Source organism: Geotrypetes seraphini, chromosome 2 (genome assembly GCF_902459505.1).
Source record: "Geotrypetes seraphini chromosome 2, aGeoSer1.1, whole genome shotgun sequence".
Lineage (NCBI taxonomy): Eukaryota > Metazoa > Chordata > Amphibia > Gymnophiona > Dermophiidae > Geotrypetes > Geotrypetes seraphini.
The window spans coordinates 83074713-83094552 of NC_047085.1; the positions used below are offsets into that span (position 1 = coordinate 83074713).

The 19840-nt window shown below is 41.2% G+C and overlaps 1 protein-coding gene and 1 pseudogene across 1 annotated transcript in view; both read left to right on the forward strand.

Annotated features, from left to right (window-relative positions):
- Positions 1 to 19840, forward strand: part of MMP16 (matrix metallopeptidase 16) — a 734678-nt gene that overhangs the window by 302009 nt on the left and 412829 nt on the right. Inside the window, exon 3 of the mRNA XM_033933350.1 lies at positions 18523 to 18645. Coding sequence (XP_033789241.1) covers positions 18523 to 18645 — 123 coding nt within the window. The remainder of the gene's footprint in view (positions 1 to 18522; positions 18646 to 19840) is intronic.
- On the forward strand, positions 8684 to 8802 carry LOC117356134 (annotated as a pseudogene).

Sequence of the window (19840 nt, forward strand, 5' to 3'; positions counted from 1 at the left end):
GAAAAATCTTATGAAATGTTGATCCCGTCCTCTGATCGCCCTGAACTATTTGAACTCTGATTTCTCCCCTTCCCCCTTCTGTTTTTACTTCTCGGTATGCTTTTCTTTTAAATATTGTAGTTCTCCCCACTTTCCTCTTGTTTTATTGTACGTTATGTCTGTATTGTTTTTAATTGAACTCTTGTTTGTTTCCCCCATATTTATGATTGGCATTGTATCAAAATTTTAACAAACTCGGAAACTTGATAGAATAACTTGGCTATATCTACCATAGATTTTATAAGTGATGCCCCCCTCCCACTTTTTATAAAACCACACAAGAGGTTTTTAGCACCAGCTGTCATGCTGAATGCTCTGAGCTGATTCGATGGGCATAGAGTTCATATGAGCGTCAGAGCAGTGCAAAGCATTCAGCGCACTGGTCTACACTAAAAACCTCTTGCGCAGTTTTGTAAAAGGGGTTGAAAATAGGAAAAGATGGGTCAATATTCAACTGGAACTGGTCAGCATTTTTTTTTTTAAGTGCTGACCATCACTGTATGTTATACTTACATATATAGTACCAGGCCATACCTAGACACCAGCACTAAATATCCAGATCAATAGCAGTGCCCAGAATTTAGTGGATATGACCAATATTCAGTGCCATACCTACATTGCTAACTGCTACCTGGGTAACATTAGAACTGCCTTTCCTGTGATCCAACTTGTACAGTTAGCTATGTAGGTACCAGCACTGAATAGGAGTCCAATAGACGGCTCTAACTACAACAAAAGAAACAGTTCTGGATTTACAATCTCCATGCCGTCCAATCACCTGGACTTAATGCCAGCATCGACTGGGTTTATTTCTATTGAAAGATTTTTCAGTATTTTTGGTTCTTCTCAGTGTTTTGCCCTCATGATTTCTCTTAGTAATCATTACAAATCACTGTTTTATTTTTCACTCTGATTATCCCATGACATCTTTATTTACGGCATGTTCCTCTCAACATTTTTTCAATGATCTTTTTTTTCCATCCTAATTGGCCAGCTGAATGAGCACTGGACCTATCACAGGCCTTCTTTGCTTTTGATAGGCTGCTGTGCTCTTCTTAATGCCGTAGTTGTGTATCGGCTTCTCTGTGGCAGCATGCAGAGGGATTTATCTCCTAATAGTGAGTAAAGGGAAGACTAAGAACATAAGAATAGCCTTACTGGGTCAGACCAATGGTCCATCAAGCCCAGTAGCCCGGTCTCACAGTAGCCAATCCAGGTCACTAATACCTGGCCAAAACCCAAGGAGTAGCAATATTACAAGCTACCAATACAAGGAAAGCAGGGGCATTCCCCATGTCTCTCAATATCAGACTATGGACTTTTCCTCCAGGAACTTGTCTAAACCTTTCTTAAACCAGCTACACTATCTGCTCTTACCACATCCTCTAGCAACACATTCCAGAGCTTAACTATTCTCTGAGTAAAAAAAAATTTCCTCCTATTTATTTTAAATGTATTTCCGTGTAACTTCATCGAGTATCCCCTAGTCTTTGTAATTTTTGACGGAGTGAAAAATCGATCCACTTGCACTCATTCTACTCCACTCAGGATTTTGTAGACTTCAGTCATATCTCCCCTCAACCATCTCTTTTCCAAGCTGAAGAACCCTAACCATTTTACTCTTTCCTCATACGAGAGGAGTTCCATCCCCTTTACCATCTTGGTCGCTCTTCTTTGAACCTTTTCTAGTGCCACTATATCTTTCTTGAGATAAGGAGACCAGAATTGAACGCAATACTCCAGATAAGGTCACACCATGGAGCGATACAGGGGCATTATAACATTCTTAGTCTTGTTAACCATCCCTTTTTTAATAATTCCTAGCATCCTATTTGCTTTTTTGGCCACTGCCGCACATTGGGCGGAAAGTTTTGGTGCTGGAAAAATATTAGTGCAGAGTGTTATTCTGAAAACAGCATTCTGGGCAAGCAATGAGTTCCAACATGTTTGTCTCAATAGCAGACTATGGACTTTACCTCCAGAAACTTGTTCAAACCTTTTTTAAACCCATCTACGTTAGCCACTGTTACCACATCCTCTGGCAATGCGTCAAACAGCTTAACTATTCTTTGGGTGAAAAATATTTCCTCCTATTGGTTTTAAAAGTGTTTCCCTGTAACTTCAGTAAGTGTCCCCTAGTCTTTATAATTTTCATGAAGTAAAAAATTGATTCACTTGTATCAATTTTACACCACTCAGGATTTTGTAGACTTCAGTCACATGTCCGCTAAGCCATCTCTTTTCGAAGCTGACGAGCACTAATCTCTTTAGTATTTCCTCATATGAAAGGTGTTCCGTCCCCTTTATCATTTTAGTTGTTCTTCTTTGAACCTTTTCTATCTTTTTTTGAGATATAGTGACCAGAACTAAATGCAATAATCGAGGTGAGGTTGCTCCATAGAGTGATACAGAGGCATAATATTCTTGGTCTTATTTACCATCCCTTTTCTAATAATTCCTAGCATCTTGTTTGCTTTTTTTGGCTGTCAATGCACATTAGGTGGAAGATTTCAATGTATTGTCTACGATGACATCTAGATCTTTTTCTTGGGCGCTGCCCCTTAAAGTGGGCCCTAGCATCTGGTAACTGATTTGAATTATTCTTCCCAATGTGCATTACTTTGCATTTGTCCTCATGAAATTTCATTTGCCATTAGGATGCCCTGTCTTCCAGTTTCCTAAGGTCTGTCTGCAATTTTTCACAGTCTCACCAAAATTAATGCAATGGCATTGGCACAAGCTGAGACTTGGTATAAATGCCAGCACCAGCTCTGGGTATTTTGGCATAGAAATGGGCTATTTTTATATATTTATAGAAGGGAAGAGAGAGAAATCTGAAGCAAAGGTGGAGAGGAAAGAGAAAAGGAAAATGTTGGACTAATAGGAGGGGGGAAAGAGATGCAAGACTATGGGGAGGGGTTAGGGTGAAGTAGGAAGGGAAAAAAGAGGGCGAAGCTAGACATAGGGACAAACAAGGACACGGTGAAGAGATACTAAACATGAAGGAAACATAGGGAATGGGACACAGAGGTGCAGTGCTGGACACAGGAGGAGGGGTAGGTACACAGATAGACATTGCTGAATATGGAGGGATCACAGAGATACTGAGAGGGCAGATGCTGAACATGGGGAGAAATAGGGACAGGAAGCATGGGGAAGATGGATGGTGGACATTGAGAGGGAAGAAATGTTAAAAGGACAGAAGTCCCTAGAAAGAGAGTAATGGAAAAAAAAAATACCCAACAGAAAAGCAGAAAAGAAATACTGGGACTAATGTTCTTTCTAAGTTTTGCTGGTCTGTATGCTCACGAAAAATATTTTTGGGTGCAAGTTTTCAGTCGAACTCAATGTGTTTGCTATAGCCTACGTTCCCAATAAAGAAAACCAACAAAAGGTATGTGCGCACGGTTGCTAGGAGTGTTTGCTTCCTTTTTGACCCATGCACATGTGTATATGCGCATGCCTTACAGGGAACACCAAGTGGAACCAAAGCAATAAGAACATAAGAACATAAGAAGTTGCCTCCACTGGGTCAGACCGAGGTCCATCTCGCCCAGCGGTCCGCTCCCGCGGCGGCCCATCAGGTCCGCGACCTGTGAAGTGGTTTCTGCCTATTTCTATAAACTACCTCTAGTTATATCTGTACCCCTCTATCTCCTTATCCTCCAGGAACCTATCCAAACCCTCCTTGAACCCCTGTACAGAGTTCTGGCCTATCACATTCTCTGGAAGCGCGTTCCATGTGTCCACCACCCTCTGGGTAAAAAAGAACTTCCTAGCATTTGTTTTAAACCTGTCCCCTTTCAGTTTCTCTGAGTGACCCCTAGTGCTTGTGGCTCCCCACAGTTTGAAAAATCTGTCCTTATTCACTTTCTCTATGCCCTTAAGGATTTTGAAGGTTTCTATCATGTCCCCTCTAAGTCTCCTCTTCTCCAGGGAGAACAGCCCCAGCATTTTTAACCTGTCAGCGTATGAAAAATTTTCCATACCATTTATTAGTTTAGTCGCCCTCCTCTGCACTCCCTCGAGTATCGCCATGTCCTTCTTGAGGTACGGTGACCAGTATTGAACACAGTACTCCAGGTGCGGGCGCACCATTGCGCGATACAGCGGCATGATGACTTCCTTCGTCCTGGTTGTAATACCTTTTTTGATGATGCCCAGCATTCTGTTTGCTTTCTTTGAGGCTGTCGCACATTGCGCCGATGGTTTCAGTGATGTGTCGACCATCACCCCCAGGTCCCTTTCAAGGTTACTCACCCCTAGCAGTGTTCCCCCCATTTTGTAGCTGAACATCGGGTTCTTTTTCCCTACATGCATGACCTTGCATTTTTCTACGTTAAAACTCATTTGCCACTTTTTTGCCCAGTCTTCCAGTTTCGTTAGGTCCCTTTGCAGGTCTTCACAGTCTTCCGTGTTTCTAACCCTGCTGCAGAGTTTGGTGTCATCAGCAAATTTGAAAACCTCACATTTTGTCCCTGCCTCCAGATCGTTAATAAATATGTTGAACAGTAGAGGTCCCAGCACTGACCCCTGTGGAACTCCGCTCGTGACCCATTGCCAGTCAGAGTATTGGCCTTTTACTCCAACCCTCTGCTTCCTGCCTGCCAACCAGTGTTTGATCCATCGGTAGATATCCCCTTGCACCCCGTGGTACCACAGCTTTTTAAGTAGCCGTTCATGAGGTACCTTGTCGAAGGCTTTTTGGAAGTCAAGGTAAATGATGTTGACAACAAAGGTATAAAGTCTTTTTTTTAATATCTCAGCTGTGGGAAACGTGTATCTATGATGTCTTGCATTTCAGTTTCTATTTCTATTACTATAACAAGTTTTGTATATAGGTCTAGAACAGGGGTGCCCACACTTTTTGGGCTTGCGAGCTACTTTTAAAATGACCAAGTCAAAATGATCTACCAACAATAAAAATGCTAAACATATATATATATATTTATTTATATATATATATATATATATATACACACCAAGTGTACTTTGTATTTATGTTCAAATATTTTTTTATTATACCGCCTCAAAGGTTGACTCCCCCCTGAAGGCTTGCACTACCCCTTGAAGGACTGCACTCCCCCCCCCCGAAGGCCTACCCTCCCCAAATCCATTTACCTAATTCCAGCAGGGAGCAGTCTGCAGAGAGGATCGCTGGTACTTTAGCGATCCTTGCAGGTTGCCATAGGCCTCAGGAGCTGTCTTCCCTCTGCCCCAAGCCTGTCTCTGACTTAGAGGAGGGGCAGGACCACGGCAGAGGGAAGACAGCTCCTGAGGCCTATGGCAACCTGTAAGAATTGCTAAAGTACCACCTGCCACCGGCCGTCTCCCATTCGTCCCCTTTGGAGATCCCCACAGGAATAAGGAAGTTAAATTAATAGAATACTTAGGCACAGAAAAACAAAGAAATACTTCCAAGAACTGCCCCATAAGAACTGCCTGTCACAATGCTCATTAGTGGAACTGAATAAAAGACAAGTACAATGGATTTAGAAGGGGGACGATCCGCCCGGGTGCACGGCTTGGAGGGGTGCACAGCCGGCCAGGTCCGGATCATCCTGCCTTTCTTTTCCCCCGGTCCGCGCTCGGGGCTTGCGCCTGCCTGGTCCCGCGCCGACGCTCGAATGGTGCCGTCAACTCCCGCGAGTCTCGCGATAACCAACAGCACCATTTGGGCGGCGGGTGCGAGCCCCGTGCGCAGACCGGTGGAAAGGAAGGGCAGGAGGACCTGGACAGCTGTGCATCCCTCCAAGCCGTGCACCCGGGGCGGGGGCGAACCGCCCCACCTCGGTACGCCACTGATTGGGAGGCCGATTTTGGGGTTTTTAAAATTGTATATCGGGCAGCATTAGGCCTCGCTCTTACCTCAATCATTACAGGCGCTTCTATTTCTTGTGATGCGCTGAGCTCCGTCCCCCACCAACCTTCACCCCGCCCTTCCAGCACTCTGATTGGCCAGCGTTCTTTAAGAGGCGGGCCAGTCAGGAGGGGAAAAAAAGAGAAGGGAAGAAGGGAACCTGCTGTGCGATCGACTGGGGTCGCCTGAGCGAACGACCTGTCGATCGCGATCGACGCGTTGGGCACCCCTGGTCTAGAACATGCTTGTTTTTTGAAGGGTTTGTTTACAGTAACTCTGAATGGATTTCTCTTCCTCCCTTCCCTCTTGATCCCCACTGTCTTGGGAGAGATAGCATTATAGGAAGTGTGTGGCACAGTGGTTAAAGCTACAGCCTCAGCACCTTGGGGTTGTGGGTTCAAACCCGCGCTGCTCCTTGTGACCCTGGACAAGTCACTTAATCCCCCATTGCCCCAGGTACATTAGGTAGATAGTGAGCCTGCTGGGACAGACAGGGAAAAATGCTTGAGTACCTGAATAAATTAATGTAAACTGTTCTGAGCTCCCTTGGGAGAACGGTATAGAAAATCAAATAAATAGGGGGCCCCTTTTAATATTCGGTCCTCAGCCCATTCAATCCTAGCTATGCCACTTCCAACACTCATCTTGAAAATATTTATATAAAACAACCAAGTTTGTTGTACATACTGCATATGAGCACAAGATATTTATATATATATATATATATATATATATATTTTTTTTTTTTTAATTGTCTTTATTAGCAACTAGCTGATGCCCCGGCGTTGCACGGGTATTTAATTATAGCAATAACACTGTAAATGGATTCAAATAAAGATACTTTATAGTGGTGAATGAATGCAAGTCTCACTGGAATTAGCAATCTCTTAAACTGAAAAGGAAGATATGTTGGAATAAGTGGCAGCCAAAAGTTTCAGTATTGATTTAAACAACTCAATATGTGGAAACTCAGGTTGAAAAGAAACTCCATGCAGTTTTTTCCCGGTTCAGAATGGAACCTGTGTTCCTAGTTCAGCATATGTGAGTACTCATGTAATGTAATAACATTATGAACTGGGGTGCATGAAGGAAACAGTTACAAACACAGTTAGAACATACAAACTCTATATGTATGGTGTCCGTGGTAGAATAGAAAAGATGTCCCTAGTGGTTATAGTGTCATATAAAGTGTTTTATAATTGGAATTACTCTGAGAATGGCAGCTTTTTACATCCTTTTCATTGACATGAATGGGTGAAATAAGATTTTCTGTTTGTAGCTCCACCCACGTGTGCAGGTGGGCCACGAGACCCCCAGAACATATCACCCCAGGTAGTGAGGGATCTGCATACCAAGTTGCGTTCAAATCGGTCAAGCCGTTTTTGAATTACTGTGAGAATGGCAGCTTTTTACATTTTTTCCATTGACATGAATGGGTGAAATCTGATGTTCTGTTTGTAGCTCCGCCCACGTGTACAGGTGGGCCGCGAGACCCCCAGAACATATCACCCCAGGTAGTTGGAATTACTGTGAGAATGGCAGCTTTTTACATTTTTTCCATTGACATGAATGGGTGAAATCTGATTATCTATTTGTAGCTCCGACCACGTGTGCAGGTGGGCCGCGAGACCCCCAGAACATATCACCCCAGGTAGTGAGGGATCTGCATACCAAGTTTCGTTCAAATCGGTGAAGCTGGTTTTGAATTACTGTGAGAATGGCAGCTTTTTACATTTTTTCCATTGACATGAATGGGTGAAATCTGATTTTCTGTTTGTGGCTCCGCCCACGTATGCAGGTGGGCCGCGAGACCCCCAGAACATATCACCCCAGGTAGTGAGGGATCTGCATACCAAGTTTCGTTCAAATCGGTCAAGCAGTTTTTGAATTACTGTGAGAATGGCAGCTTTTTACTTTGTTTCCATTGACATGAATGGGTGAAATCTGATTTTATGTTTGTAGCTCCGCCTATGTGTGCAGGTGGGCCGCGAGACCCCCAGATCATATCATCCCAGGTAGTGAGGGATCTTCATACCAAGTTCCGTTCAAATCGGTCAAGCCGTTTTTGCGTGATCGCGGCACATACACACATACACACACACATACATACACACATACATACCTCCGATTTTATATATATAGATTGCAAAGGGAACATACAACCAGGATCAAAACAAGCATAAAAACAGAGCCAGCAGAGAAAACAGCACTGAAAAACTATGACAGCAAATGCGGATTCTCTGCTGTTTAACCTTTGCTGGGGTTTGTCTGGACTGGGCTGCTGGAGGATGGCCGATTTGCTCCAGCGCTGGCCGGGTTTTCCTTCCATATGGGCAGCTACTGTCTTTTTGGGGAGACTGTGGGTCCATGAGAGCTCAACTAAGGACTTTAGGTTGCTCTGCTTTTTGAGAATGGAACTTTTTGTTCTTAGTTTTTTCTTTTGTATTGGGGGTTTTTTGGGGATAGCTCTGGGAAAGCTTTTCTCAGGGGGGGAGGGATGAGGTTGGTGGGGAGCGGGGGGGGGTGTTTGGGTGGGGGAATGGATGCTGTGATTGAAAGTGGATCTGTGTAGCGGTTGTATGTATGGGTAGGGGGGAGAGCTGTGTGTGTGGTGGTGCAGCGTTCTTGGGAGTGGTTGGCCATGCTTCCGTGTCCCGTGATATTCTTTAGGATATTCATATAAATAATCTATGTCCTATGTCCTGCTCTTCCGTGCATACTCACACCACATGCTAGATTCAGTATGCACTGTGTCCTATCCTCTGACTAGTAAGGATGCAGGGACACTAAGGCCGTACCACCCTGAATGTGCCCAATCCAGTCTGATCTTGGAAACCAACCAGGGTAGAGCCTGGTTAGTACCTGGATGGGAGACCACCTGGGAATACCAGGTGCTGTAGGCTAAAGGGGGAGAGCGTGGCACAGTAGTTCAAACCCATACTGCTCCTTGTGACCCTTAGCAAGTCACTTAATCTCTCCCCCCCCCCCATAGCTCCAGGTACATTAGTTAGATTGTAAGCCCACCAGGCAAACAGGGAAAAATGCTTGATTATCTAAATAGATGCAGGGGTATCCAACCTTTTGGCTCCACTGGGCCGTATAGGCCAAAAAAAAGGTCTCTGGGGCTGTACAAACATGCAAATGCTGCAGCAAGATACAGGAGGGAGCTGGCAAGATTGTAAACACCCGGGGGCAGCAGAGGAAAACACTGCATTACCCTCGACTGGGGCCGCACAAAATACTTCACGGGGCCGCATGCGGCCCTGAGGCCGCAGGTTGGACACCCCTGGATTAATGTAAACCATTCCGAGCTCCTCTGGGAGAACAGTATAGAAAACTGAATAAATCAATCAATCTACTGCAGTTCAGCCATTCACTTCTACATACCCACATAGGACACCAGGCTTTACTAGCTGAGTAATTCACAAAGGCTTCTCTGTCTCTGCCAGTCCTTTGCTGTTTCAGTCAAGCCCCTCGCTATGAAACCTGTCTTCTCAGTGCATACAGACCAACATTGATTTAATTCATTTTCTATCCCATTTCCCCCAAAGAGCTCAGAACAGGTTACAAGTGTTTATTTTGTTTAGTTTCTCATGTCATTTTGGGGGATTTCTTTTGTTTGTTCATTAAAAAAAAAATGTTTCATGGGCAATGGACATGGTGAGCAGCTTTTTGCAAGGGTGTACCTTTTGTTCAAATAGTGTGCCCTGTTTGAGGAAATAGATGTATTCTTGCAAAAAGAGTGCTCGCTATTTATAACTCAAGAAGCAACCCTGAAATTTTAATTTTTTTCCTGTCATTTCATGTTCAGAACAACATGAAATGACATGGAAATGTTGTTGACATTTCCCGTCATTTCAAAAGAATGCAAATCCCTAATGTCTTCCGCTGTACACTCGACAGTTGTTGCACTCAAAGCTGCAGGGCTTGTTTTCTCTTTCTTCCGATACTCACACTGAACCAGGCGGCCTGAGTCCTCAGTCTACTATTATTTATTTCATTTCTCTGTAATCCTGATAATGATTTCAATCTTTGCTTCTTTTTACCTCTCCTAGCCTGCAACCCTGAGGTTGTGGGTTGAACCACTAATGTGTCTTAAAGATGGTGTATGGGGTCAAAAAGGAACCATCCACTGAATAAACAGAGTCCCATAAATTGCAGCATAAAGTGCTAATACAGGGTGGTTGAGGATCTCAGAAACCAGCTTGGACGTTGGTAAATAAACCTTTAAGCCAAGACTCACAGGTTCCAAGGTTTAATCATTGATCCTCAAAACCTCCCTCTCTTGATTTTAAAATGTATAAAATAAATTATTTATTCATTCTTCTCAGAAAAATATCTTCTCTCACTTTAAATATATATAATCTTATCTTTCACCCAGCAGATAAACTGAATGACTTATCTTTAATATAATCACCACACAAATGATATTAATATATTCTTAATATCAGAAATCCTGTACTTCAATTTTTCAATTCAAAAAAAGCGGAAGAGACCTCAGTGATTCCCAGGAAAATTCCTGTGAAACCTTCTATGGCAACAAAAATATTGTCATAGAGAAATAAATCCTTGGTCTCATGTAACACCGCTTCAATTTTCACTATTTTCACCATTCACATTGTTTCTTTTCTTACTATTTCATTCTTAATTTATCCCACTTAGGTGAAGTTAAAAGTAAGCACTTATCTTAGTAATTTCTTCTGATATTGCAAAAATCACCGCAGTTGTGCAGTTAAAGGTCCAGCGCGGTACCAATCAACTACGCTTGGAAAAAGCAATTCAATCTCCTTACACCAAGAGTAGTTGATTGGTACCGCGCTGGACCTTTAACTGCACGACTGCGGTGATTTTTGCAATATCAGAAGAAATTACTAAGATAAGTGCTTACTTTTAACTTCACCTAAGTGGGATAAATTAAGAATGAAATAGTGAGAAAAGAAATAATGTGAATGGTGAAAATAGTGAAAATTGAAGCGGTGTTACATGAGACCAAGGATGTATTTCTCTATGACAATATTTTTGTTGCCATAGAAGGTTTCACAGGAATTTTCACAGGCTTTACTGAGGTCTCTTCCACTTTTTTTGAATTGAAAAATTGAAGCACAGGATTTCTGATATTAAGAATATATGAATATCATTTGTGTGGTGATTAAATTTGAAGATATTCAGCTTGTATTGTGAGAACAGTTATCTTTAATATATGCATAGAATCCAAAGCCCAACGGGACTCATTTTGCCCTTAATACTGGCTTTTTCAAGGGTTCATTAGTGGTGTTGCATCTATTTTTGGTTGTGTCACTCCCGATTAAGGCTGGGTGCTCTTAAAGGATATTTTTCTTAGAAGAATGAATAAAGAATTTATTATTTTATAAATGTTAAAATCAGGAGGGGGAGATTTTGAGGATCAATGATTAAACCTTAGAACCTGTGAGTCTTGGCTTAAAGGTTTATTTACCAATGTCCAAGCTGAATTCTGACTGGGGCCCTCTCCCCCCTTTTTGTCTATTTTATGTTGGTTTAAAGGGGTGGGAAAGAGGGTGAAGTTATTAAGAGGCAACAGTGGGAAAGAAAAGATGAGGTGGATTAATGATTTGTACAGATAGGTGTGGAAAAGACAAAAAAAGTATCATGATTGGTTGAGACTGGTAGGGAGGTGGGGAAGGCTAACCTGGAGGCAGATTAGGAAAGGTAGTTTGGGAGGGCAAGGTTTAGTTTTGGGAGGGCAAGGGTGGAGGGGGGTTGCTGGCAGGGCTTTTATTGGCCTGCCCTGGCTCATTCCTAGTAACGCTTGGTGATTATGTAGGAATTGCTGGTTAAGATTAGAGCAGGGGAATTTTGGAGGTGGGTGGAGTGGTCACAGCTGGGGGGCATCATGGAAGGAGATTTATGGCTACAGTGGAGACTTATTAAATTGTGTCTTGTGTCTCTTGAACTAATGAGTGTGACTGTTTGGCAGAATGGATGAACCATTCAGGTCTTTATCTGCTGTTGTTTACTATGTTACTGTGTATGGCTCCACCTCGGGAAGGAGCACAGCTCTGCGGTAGCGCAGGTCGTGCCCTTTTGGGATTGACAGAAAATGAATGATGGAGGTAGAAAAGGGGGTGGTTAATTCATTGCCAACCAGCTATGTGGATTGGGGGTGAATTTGATAGCATGTTGACATTGAAACATATTGTTGAAGTTTGTGTTGTTTTAATAAAGCAGCGGCTAATGTCTTGTCACATTAATTAATCAGGTTTAATTTATATTTATGAAGTGAGTGGGGGGGGGGCTTGAAAGCTGAATTGGGGGGGGGGTGAATGGCAATGTTATATAACTGATTTGAAAACAACTGAATGCATGCAATTTGGTTAATTTGAAGGAACCAAAATGTCTTATTAGTTATATTTTGCCATTAGTTTTAAACAAATGACAGCTAGAATACAGGTCTATCTTGTGCAGAATCATTGCGGACTAACTGTCCCCTGGGCGGGTTTGAGAAGGTGTTAGACCCGTTGTACAATTTGTATACTTGTATGTTATTGCAAATTCAAACCCTTTGCAGGGCCACATTTTGGATTTGTGGGTACTTGGAGGGCCTCAGAAAATATAGTTAATGTCTTATAAAAAAAAATGCCAATTTTGCATGAGGTAAAACTCTTTATAGCTTGTGGCAAAGTCTTAATAATAATATTGTCATTTATAGCTAAAGAGATATATGATCAAGGAACTGTTTTATTTTACTTTTGTGATTATGATAAACATACCAAGGGCCTCAAAATAGTACCTGGAGTACCGCGAGTTTGAGACCACTGATTAAAACCATAAATGAAAATCTGAAAAGGATTTTCATATGCAGAATAAGTCACAATGTGCCAATCCTAACCAGATGTAATCTAATCCTATCTTCCATTTGTGAGTCACACCAACCTATACAAATTTAAGGCGACAGATCAGAGAGGAAGAGGGAAGGAAAAGGGAAGGAAGAAGGAGGAAGGGGGTGAGGAAATGTAAGAGGGGGACCTAGGAGGAGGGGGATGAGATAAAAGCTGAATCAGTTAGTTGTCAAAGAGGTGAGTCTTCAGGCTTTTCCTGAATGATGTGTAGTTTGTCTCCTGCCTGATTGCTTCTGGGATGTAGTGAAAAGAAAATATACATTATCAAATTGTTTCCAAAGAATCCATCTGGGGTTCATGAACCATTTACTTCAATAAATCGCATGCTATGATACTTGAGAAACCAACAGAGTCTTCTTCCTAAAAGGCTGAAATAAACAGATTTTGTGGTACTTAGAAAGTGCTGTAGGACATTGCTCTTAGCATTTTATCTTATAGCCTGAGTGAGGAGCCCTGTTAAAAGCAGGATTTAAGTTTCAAAATAATTCTAACAAGATCATATCATATAAACATGTTTGATATTTATTGGTTCCTAACTAATCCTGGCTTTCCCCTAAATCCCTGTGTTTAACAGAAAGCCTTTTATATCACTGGCAGCGTTCTCTAGAACACTGACCTTTTCCACAGTAAGAACACACACTCTGCCAGAATGGCCAGCTTTTGGTCTTTGAAGAGTCATTGCAACTTGATTGTACAGTTCTTAATTGATCCAAGTCATGTCAAGTAAACGCTGCCAGTTTTTGGACCTGTTGTGCAAGGCTATGAAACACACAAATAAGATTTAAGAAGGCAATAATCAGAGCTATTTACCTGTATTTAGCCAAATGAAACTGGCTAAACACCTCTCAGAGAGAGAAAATGTATGTGAGCCAATATGGCAAATGTATATTTTACCTACAGGGAAAAGTAGGTGGATTCAGGTCACGGAAGAAAAATTATATAATCAGTTTCCATGCATCATTTCTGGGCCATATTTTTGCATCTCTTCCTTAGAGCAGGTCCAGAGGTATAATAAGTACTTCCAATTCTGTGTGCCAGCTGTATTTTCTTCAGAAGGAAACTCCCTGAGGAATTTCTTCTTGAAAATTAGCTTGCAGACTGCAGCCTCTGCAGGGAATTTGATTATTAGCCTTTGCACATACTGCATAATTGTTTTACAGGAATTGTGTAAATTTGACTAATACTTTGGTCCTATTTTCTGCAGCCTGGCTTGTGTGCACTATTTTAATAAAGTGTAATAGTTCTGTGTTTTTGCTTTATCCCTTGCTTCTTTCGTTTGGTGTAGTGATGTTACCATAAGGTGAGAAACCAAGTTTTCTGTTACGTTAACTGTGTACTGTTTAAAACATTATACCCACATCTTCCCTCCCTACTCATTGCATGGTTTAATCCTCTTGAGTGAATGCATGACGTCTGCATGTGAATTGATAATTAATTCAGTGTTATTGATAGAACCATTTGATACCTGAAGGTGTTATGAACACTTGAAAGATTTCTTTGTATTTTGTTTTTAAAACATTAGTCTTCCTCAGACTTGGTATAGAAATAATTAATAAAGTGCAAAAAAAGTATGCTCATTCACTAAGGGTCATATTCTATAAATGATGCCTACATTAGGTACCCTAATTGCAGCCACCTAGTAATACCTAAATTCAGGATCCACACCTAACTTTTATTTTTAATTGGTTTAATTGACCACATTGGTTTTCAGTCAATCCCAAAAACCCAACAACAACCCAAAACATTCATTAAACAATTTAAGAGGTTGGTGCTGAACTCTTAGAATGCTTAGTGACATCTAAGTGGAGGTGTCCTCCCATGCCTAAGGATGACTAATGATGCCTATCTCAAAATATAGGGGTGGATACTAGGCGTGGTTGAGTTAGGCATTGTTAGGTGTGAAAAGCTGGCCTAATAGAGCAGCACCTGTGTCTAGGGTGCCTAGTGATGCCTAAGTCCTCTTAGGCGTCGCTAGGCTTGATTCTCTAAATGGCACCTAGCGGTTGATTGACAACTGCTCCGAGTGATGCCTACAATGTAAGCGCTGTTTATAGAATCCAGACACTAGTGTATAGTTCAAAGCTGGGAGGATAGAGACAGATGCTGACTGGATGATATAGGCAAATATTAACATAACACGAAGGAAAATAAAATATAATTCTGAAGACACATTTCAACATAAGATGTGTAGTTAGTGAAAGGAATGCGGCAAATGCACTCAGTCCTCATATAAGTGGTAATTCCTTATGAAGGTATGCAAATACCAGTATTCTACTCATTTACACACTTATGTGAACATGTGCATACATGACAATTAGGCTATGTGTCAGTATATAAGAACACACCTATCTTCGATGGCGCATAGTTTGCAGTGGGTATTCATATGGGTGGAGTCAGGAGACAGCATAGGAAGGGTGCACACATATGTACATAAACCGTAGGATATTCAACACTATTTAACAGTACAAGAATGGCTCCTAGCCTGTTAAATAGTGCATAACTGGCTACCCACCAATATTCAGCAGTAGATAGCCAACTATCGCCCTGAATATTTGCAGTTAGCGGCTAAAACTTAGCTGGCTATATATTATATGATAACCACCAATATTGAGTGCTGACTGGCAAAGTTTAATGGCCAAATCGAGCTGTGCATATAGCAGTCCTATCTTTATCCACTATAAATTTAGCTGGCCAGTTCTGAATATTGACATAGCCGGTTAAGTTTATGCTAGCCCAAAAAAAATGGATATTCAATGCTAGTCACTGGAAATGGCCTGGCATTTAATATTTGACTCCCACAGTCTGAATGTTGTCCCCCAAATTATAGAATACTATAATTTACAGGTCTGAAATTCAGCCATTGGAGTTATTCTTGGATATTCAAAGCTTGGGACTTGAGTGGGCTTTGGCTTAATTTTAGGGTTCAAAAAGGCACTTGTTGGAGCCTACTCTATAGAGAAATGTAAGCACCTATTTTTATTCACAGAATACTATCATAACCAGGTACATACATGCATATTATAAGCATTATGCAATAACATCAGTCACGCAGATGCTGTAAAAGCTGAGGCCTAGATGGGATGTATACTGTATATCTGGGGCCCAGTATTCCAAGCAATTTACCAGCCGTTGACCAGTTAAATCATTTGGTCAGGGTTAGCCACTAATATTCAGCAGCACTTAACTGGCTAAATGCCACTGAATATCGTGGTTAGCACCACATTCAAAGCCGACTATGTCAGTTCCATTCCAGGGATGGAGTTAGCCCTTGGCCACCTAAAGGCTAATATTCAGTCCTTAAGTGGCTAGGTTTACTGCAGAAATTGAACCACATAAAAGTATGTCCTATTTTTATGCAGTAACCCATTGCCTCTTAAGTGTCAAACATCAACTTAAGTCGCTATGTGTTAATCGAAACATGGACCGTGTTGGGTCACTCCCTTCTGGAAAAAGGTAGATTTATATTACACATCAATTGATTGACTGAATAAAGTGCCTGCATCTTGTACATCTGCTCTACAGGTCCTTTTTGTTTTGAATATATACTGTACTATCATGTCTAATTTTTTTTTTTTTTTTAAATAGTGCAACATAAGAGTATTCAGTAAGAGCATAGAGGCACGTACATTGTAGGCACTACTTGGCACAGTTATCAATCACTAGACAGTGTTTATAGAATTCCATCCAGCAGCACCTAGGCTTACTTAAGCATCATTAGACATTAGAGGTAGGCGGCGGTATATTAGACCAGGTTTTACTGGGCCTAATTTCTGACGCCTAACTCGTACACCTAGCAATGCCTAAGTCAACTACGCCTATTCACCACCCCTAACCATACTTACTTTTAAGGTAGGTGGCATTAGGCATCGGAAGGCACTTTGACTTAGGCATTGCTAGGCACCATTCTATACCTAATAATTCCATACCTAATAATTCCATACCTAACCTTAGTATATATATATATATATATTTTTTTTTTTTTTTTTTTTAATAATTATTGAATTACCACACCATTTAAGCCATTTCTCAACCTTCTCTCCGATGTCAGAATTGATGTCGCAGGGAAGACTTGTGGGCCGCCGGTGTAATATCGCTGAACACACCTGGCCCTTCCCTTCCCGGAGTTGCGGCGGATAATTAAATGGAGCTGGCTGCGGTGGGTGGCGGGGGGTGGTGGGTGGCGCAGCCTGCTTACCTCCAACAGGCGGTCCGTGTACCCCCTAGAGTATGCATACCACAGGTTGAGAAACACTGATTTAAGCTAATTGATTTACCCCCTTTTTACAAAAGCATAGCGTCAGAGCTGTTACTATCGCAGACAGCGCTAAAAACCACGCAATGCTTTTGTAAAAGGGGGAGGGGGAGTAATTTTAGGTTATGCACAAATTTTAGTTGGGCGTTGCTAGGCAGCCTCAGTTACGATGCCTAGCGGCACCTAACCAGGGCATCATTTATAAAATCAGGCCATAAATGTTCTATGACAATATTATTTTGTTTTGGATCAGTAGAAGGTATCACAAATCTAGTATACTCTAGGACATAGAGGGGTAGTTATCAACATAGGCTACTGTTAAGAAGGGTTATTTTTAGCACAGGGTTCCATTTTATGCAATGAGATCCTATGCACAAAATAGCACAACATATGGTCAAATAACTCCTCTTAATGGTAGCCTATATTGATAACTGCTCCCCTAGGATGGATACCATAATGTTGCAGCCAAAACAGTACACTGTTCTGTTTGTGGGAGTTTTGATGTGCTGTATTGGCAAAAACAATAACTTTAAATTAGATGCATATTCTCTATGAATCCATAGTTGAATAATTGATAAGTTTCTTTAAATATTTTAATTTGCCTCTTTAAGCCATTACATTAAGTTATAAAGATATGCTGGTGAAATACCTTCATATGGCTATTTCTCTTGTTCCTGTGTTAAAGAATTGCTTTCTGTATTTCCCTGCCTCATTGACAACGCTGCTGGGAATGTGTCTTTAAAATTATTGGACAGGATCAAATATATAAAAGCATGAGCTAAATCAGTGTTTCTCAACTCGGTCCTGGAGTACCCCTTGCCAGTCAGGTTTTCAAGATATCCACAATGAATATGCATGAAAGACATTTGCATATAATGGAGTCAGTACATGCAAATCAAGTTTATGCAAATTCAATGTGGATATCCCGAAAACCTGACTGGCAAGGGGGTACTCCAGGACTGAGTTGAGAAACACTGAGCTAAATAAACATGATTTAGAAATTATTTTCTCCCATTATAAGCAGAGAGGGGGGAAAAACCTTCTATAAATGAGACATTTACCGTACTATGCACAGACCTTCCAAGGGATGAAAGGTGAAACTTTAGACAGTCATCTATCTCTATGGCAATCATTTTCATAAAATATAGTTTTACTTCAGTGTCTTATCTCTTAGCTTTCATACACTGATTGATGGTATTGCACTGCTTTTTTTTCTTTTTGTTCTTCTTGCTTCCATCCCCCTCTCCCACACACTTTTGCAGAATATAGAAGATTTAGATATAAAAAGAGATAAGGTTAAATGATGAATTATCCAAGTCAGATGCAGGTTTTTGTTGTGTGTGTGTGTGTTGGGGGGGAGGTGTTTTTTTCTGAAATCTTTGAACAACAAAGTAGGTATATCTGCTGCCTTTCAATAATTATCCCCTGATTTTGTAATTCTAGACTTGATTACAGTGCTATATTGTAAGCTTGAATACTAATTTTTTTTGCAGCTGGATGAAGAAACCTCGATGCGGTGTACCTGACAAGACACGAGGTAGCTCCAAATTTAGTGTTCGTCGAAAACGATATGCATTAACAGGACAGAAGTGGCATCACAAACATATCAGTTACAGGTAAATAAATAACCTCGTGCAAACATATATGTTTTTAGAAATATGCTGCAAACTGAAAATGTATTTGATTTTAGAAAGAGTGAAAATGTGCCAGGAAGGAGGAAATGTTGGAGGAAGAAGCAGAAAGTAGAGAATTTCTTGAAGTTGTGGTGTTCCTGGGGGCTACAGTGGACATATGGAAGATGGTATGGGGTGGCGTAAAAAGGGAAAGAGTAGAAAATAGGAAACAACAGAGGGAAAAAGAAGGTAAGAGGTCTAAAAGAGTTTTTGACAGGAAATAAGAAGTTTGGGGGAGGGGTGTCTGATATACTAAACTGTGTTTCCAATGTTTGCATATGCATCTTGTAAATTTTATTAGGTGAAGGGTAGAAATTCTAACTTACCTTCCGGGCTTATATGTAAGATAGAGAAAGGAGATTGGTGCAATGATTCACTCACTTCAGAGCCATGTATCCTTTACAGACACTATTTCTCACAGAAAGCAGTCTTCATTCATCTCAGTGAAGTGAACTCTACCATTTTATTGGCTGAATAAAATCAAAGATCCTGTTAGTCAAAAACTGCTGACCACATTTTTTTCAATATTTTGGTGACTTATATAGAAACATAGAAACATGATGGCAGATAAAATCCAAATGGGCCATCTAGTCCACCCATCCGCAGCAACTATTATCTCTTCCTCTCTCTAAGAGATCCCACACCTTCTTGAATTCAGACACAGTCTCTTCCTCCACCACTTATTCCGGGAGACGGTTCCATGCATCTACCACCCTTTCTGTAAAAATGTATTTCCTTAAATTACTCCTGAGCCTACCACCTCTTAACTTCATCCTATGCCCTCTCATTCCAGAGCTTCTTTTCAAATGAAAGGCTCAACTCATGCACATTTACACCACATAGGTATTTAAATGTTTCTATCATATCTCCCGCCTTTCCTCTAAAGTATACATATTGAGATCTTTAAGTCTGTCCCCATACACCTTATGACGAAGACCACACACCATTTTAGTAGCCTTCCTCTGGACTGACTCAATCTTTTTAATATCTTTTTGAAGGTGCGGGCTCCAGAATTGTACACAATATTCTAAACGAGGTCTCACCAGAGTCTTATATAGGGGCATCAATACCTCCTTTTTCCTACTGGCCATACCTCTTCCTATCTTTATCCATTCACACTGCTTCAAAGTGCACTAAG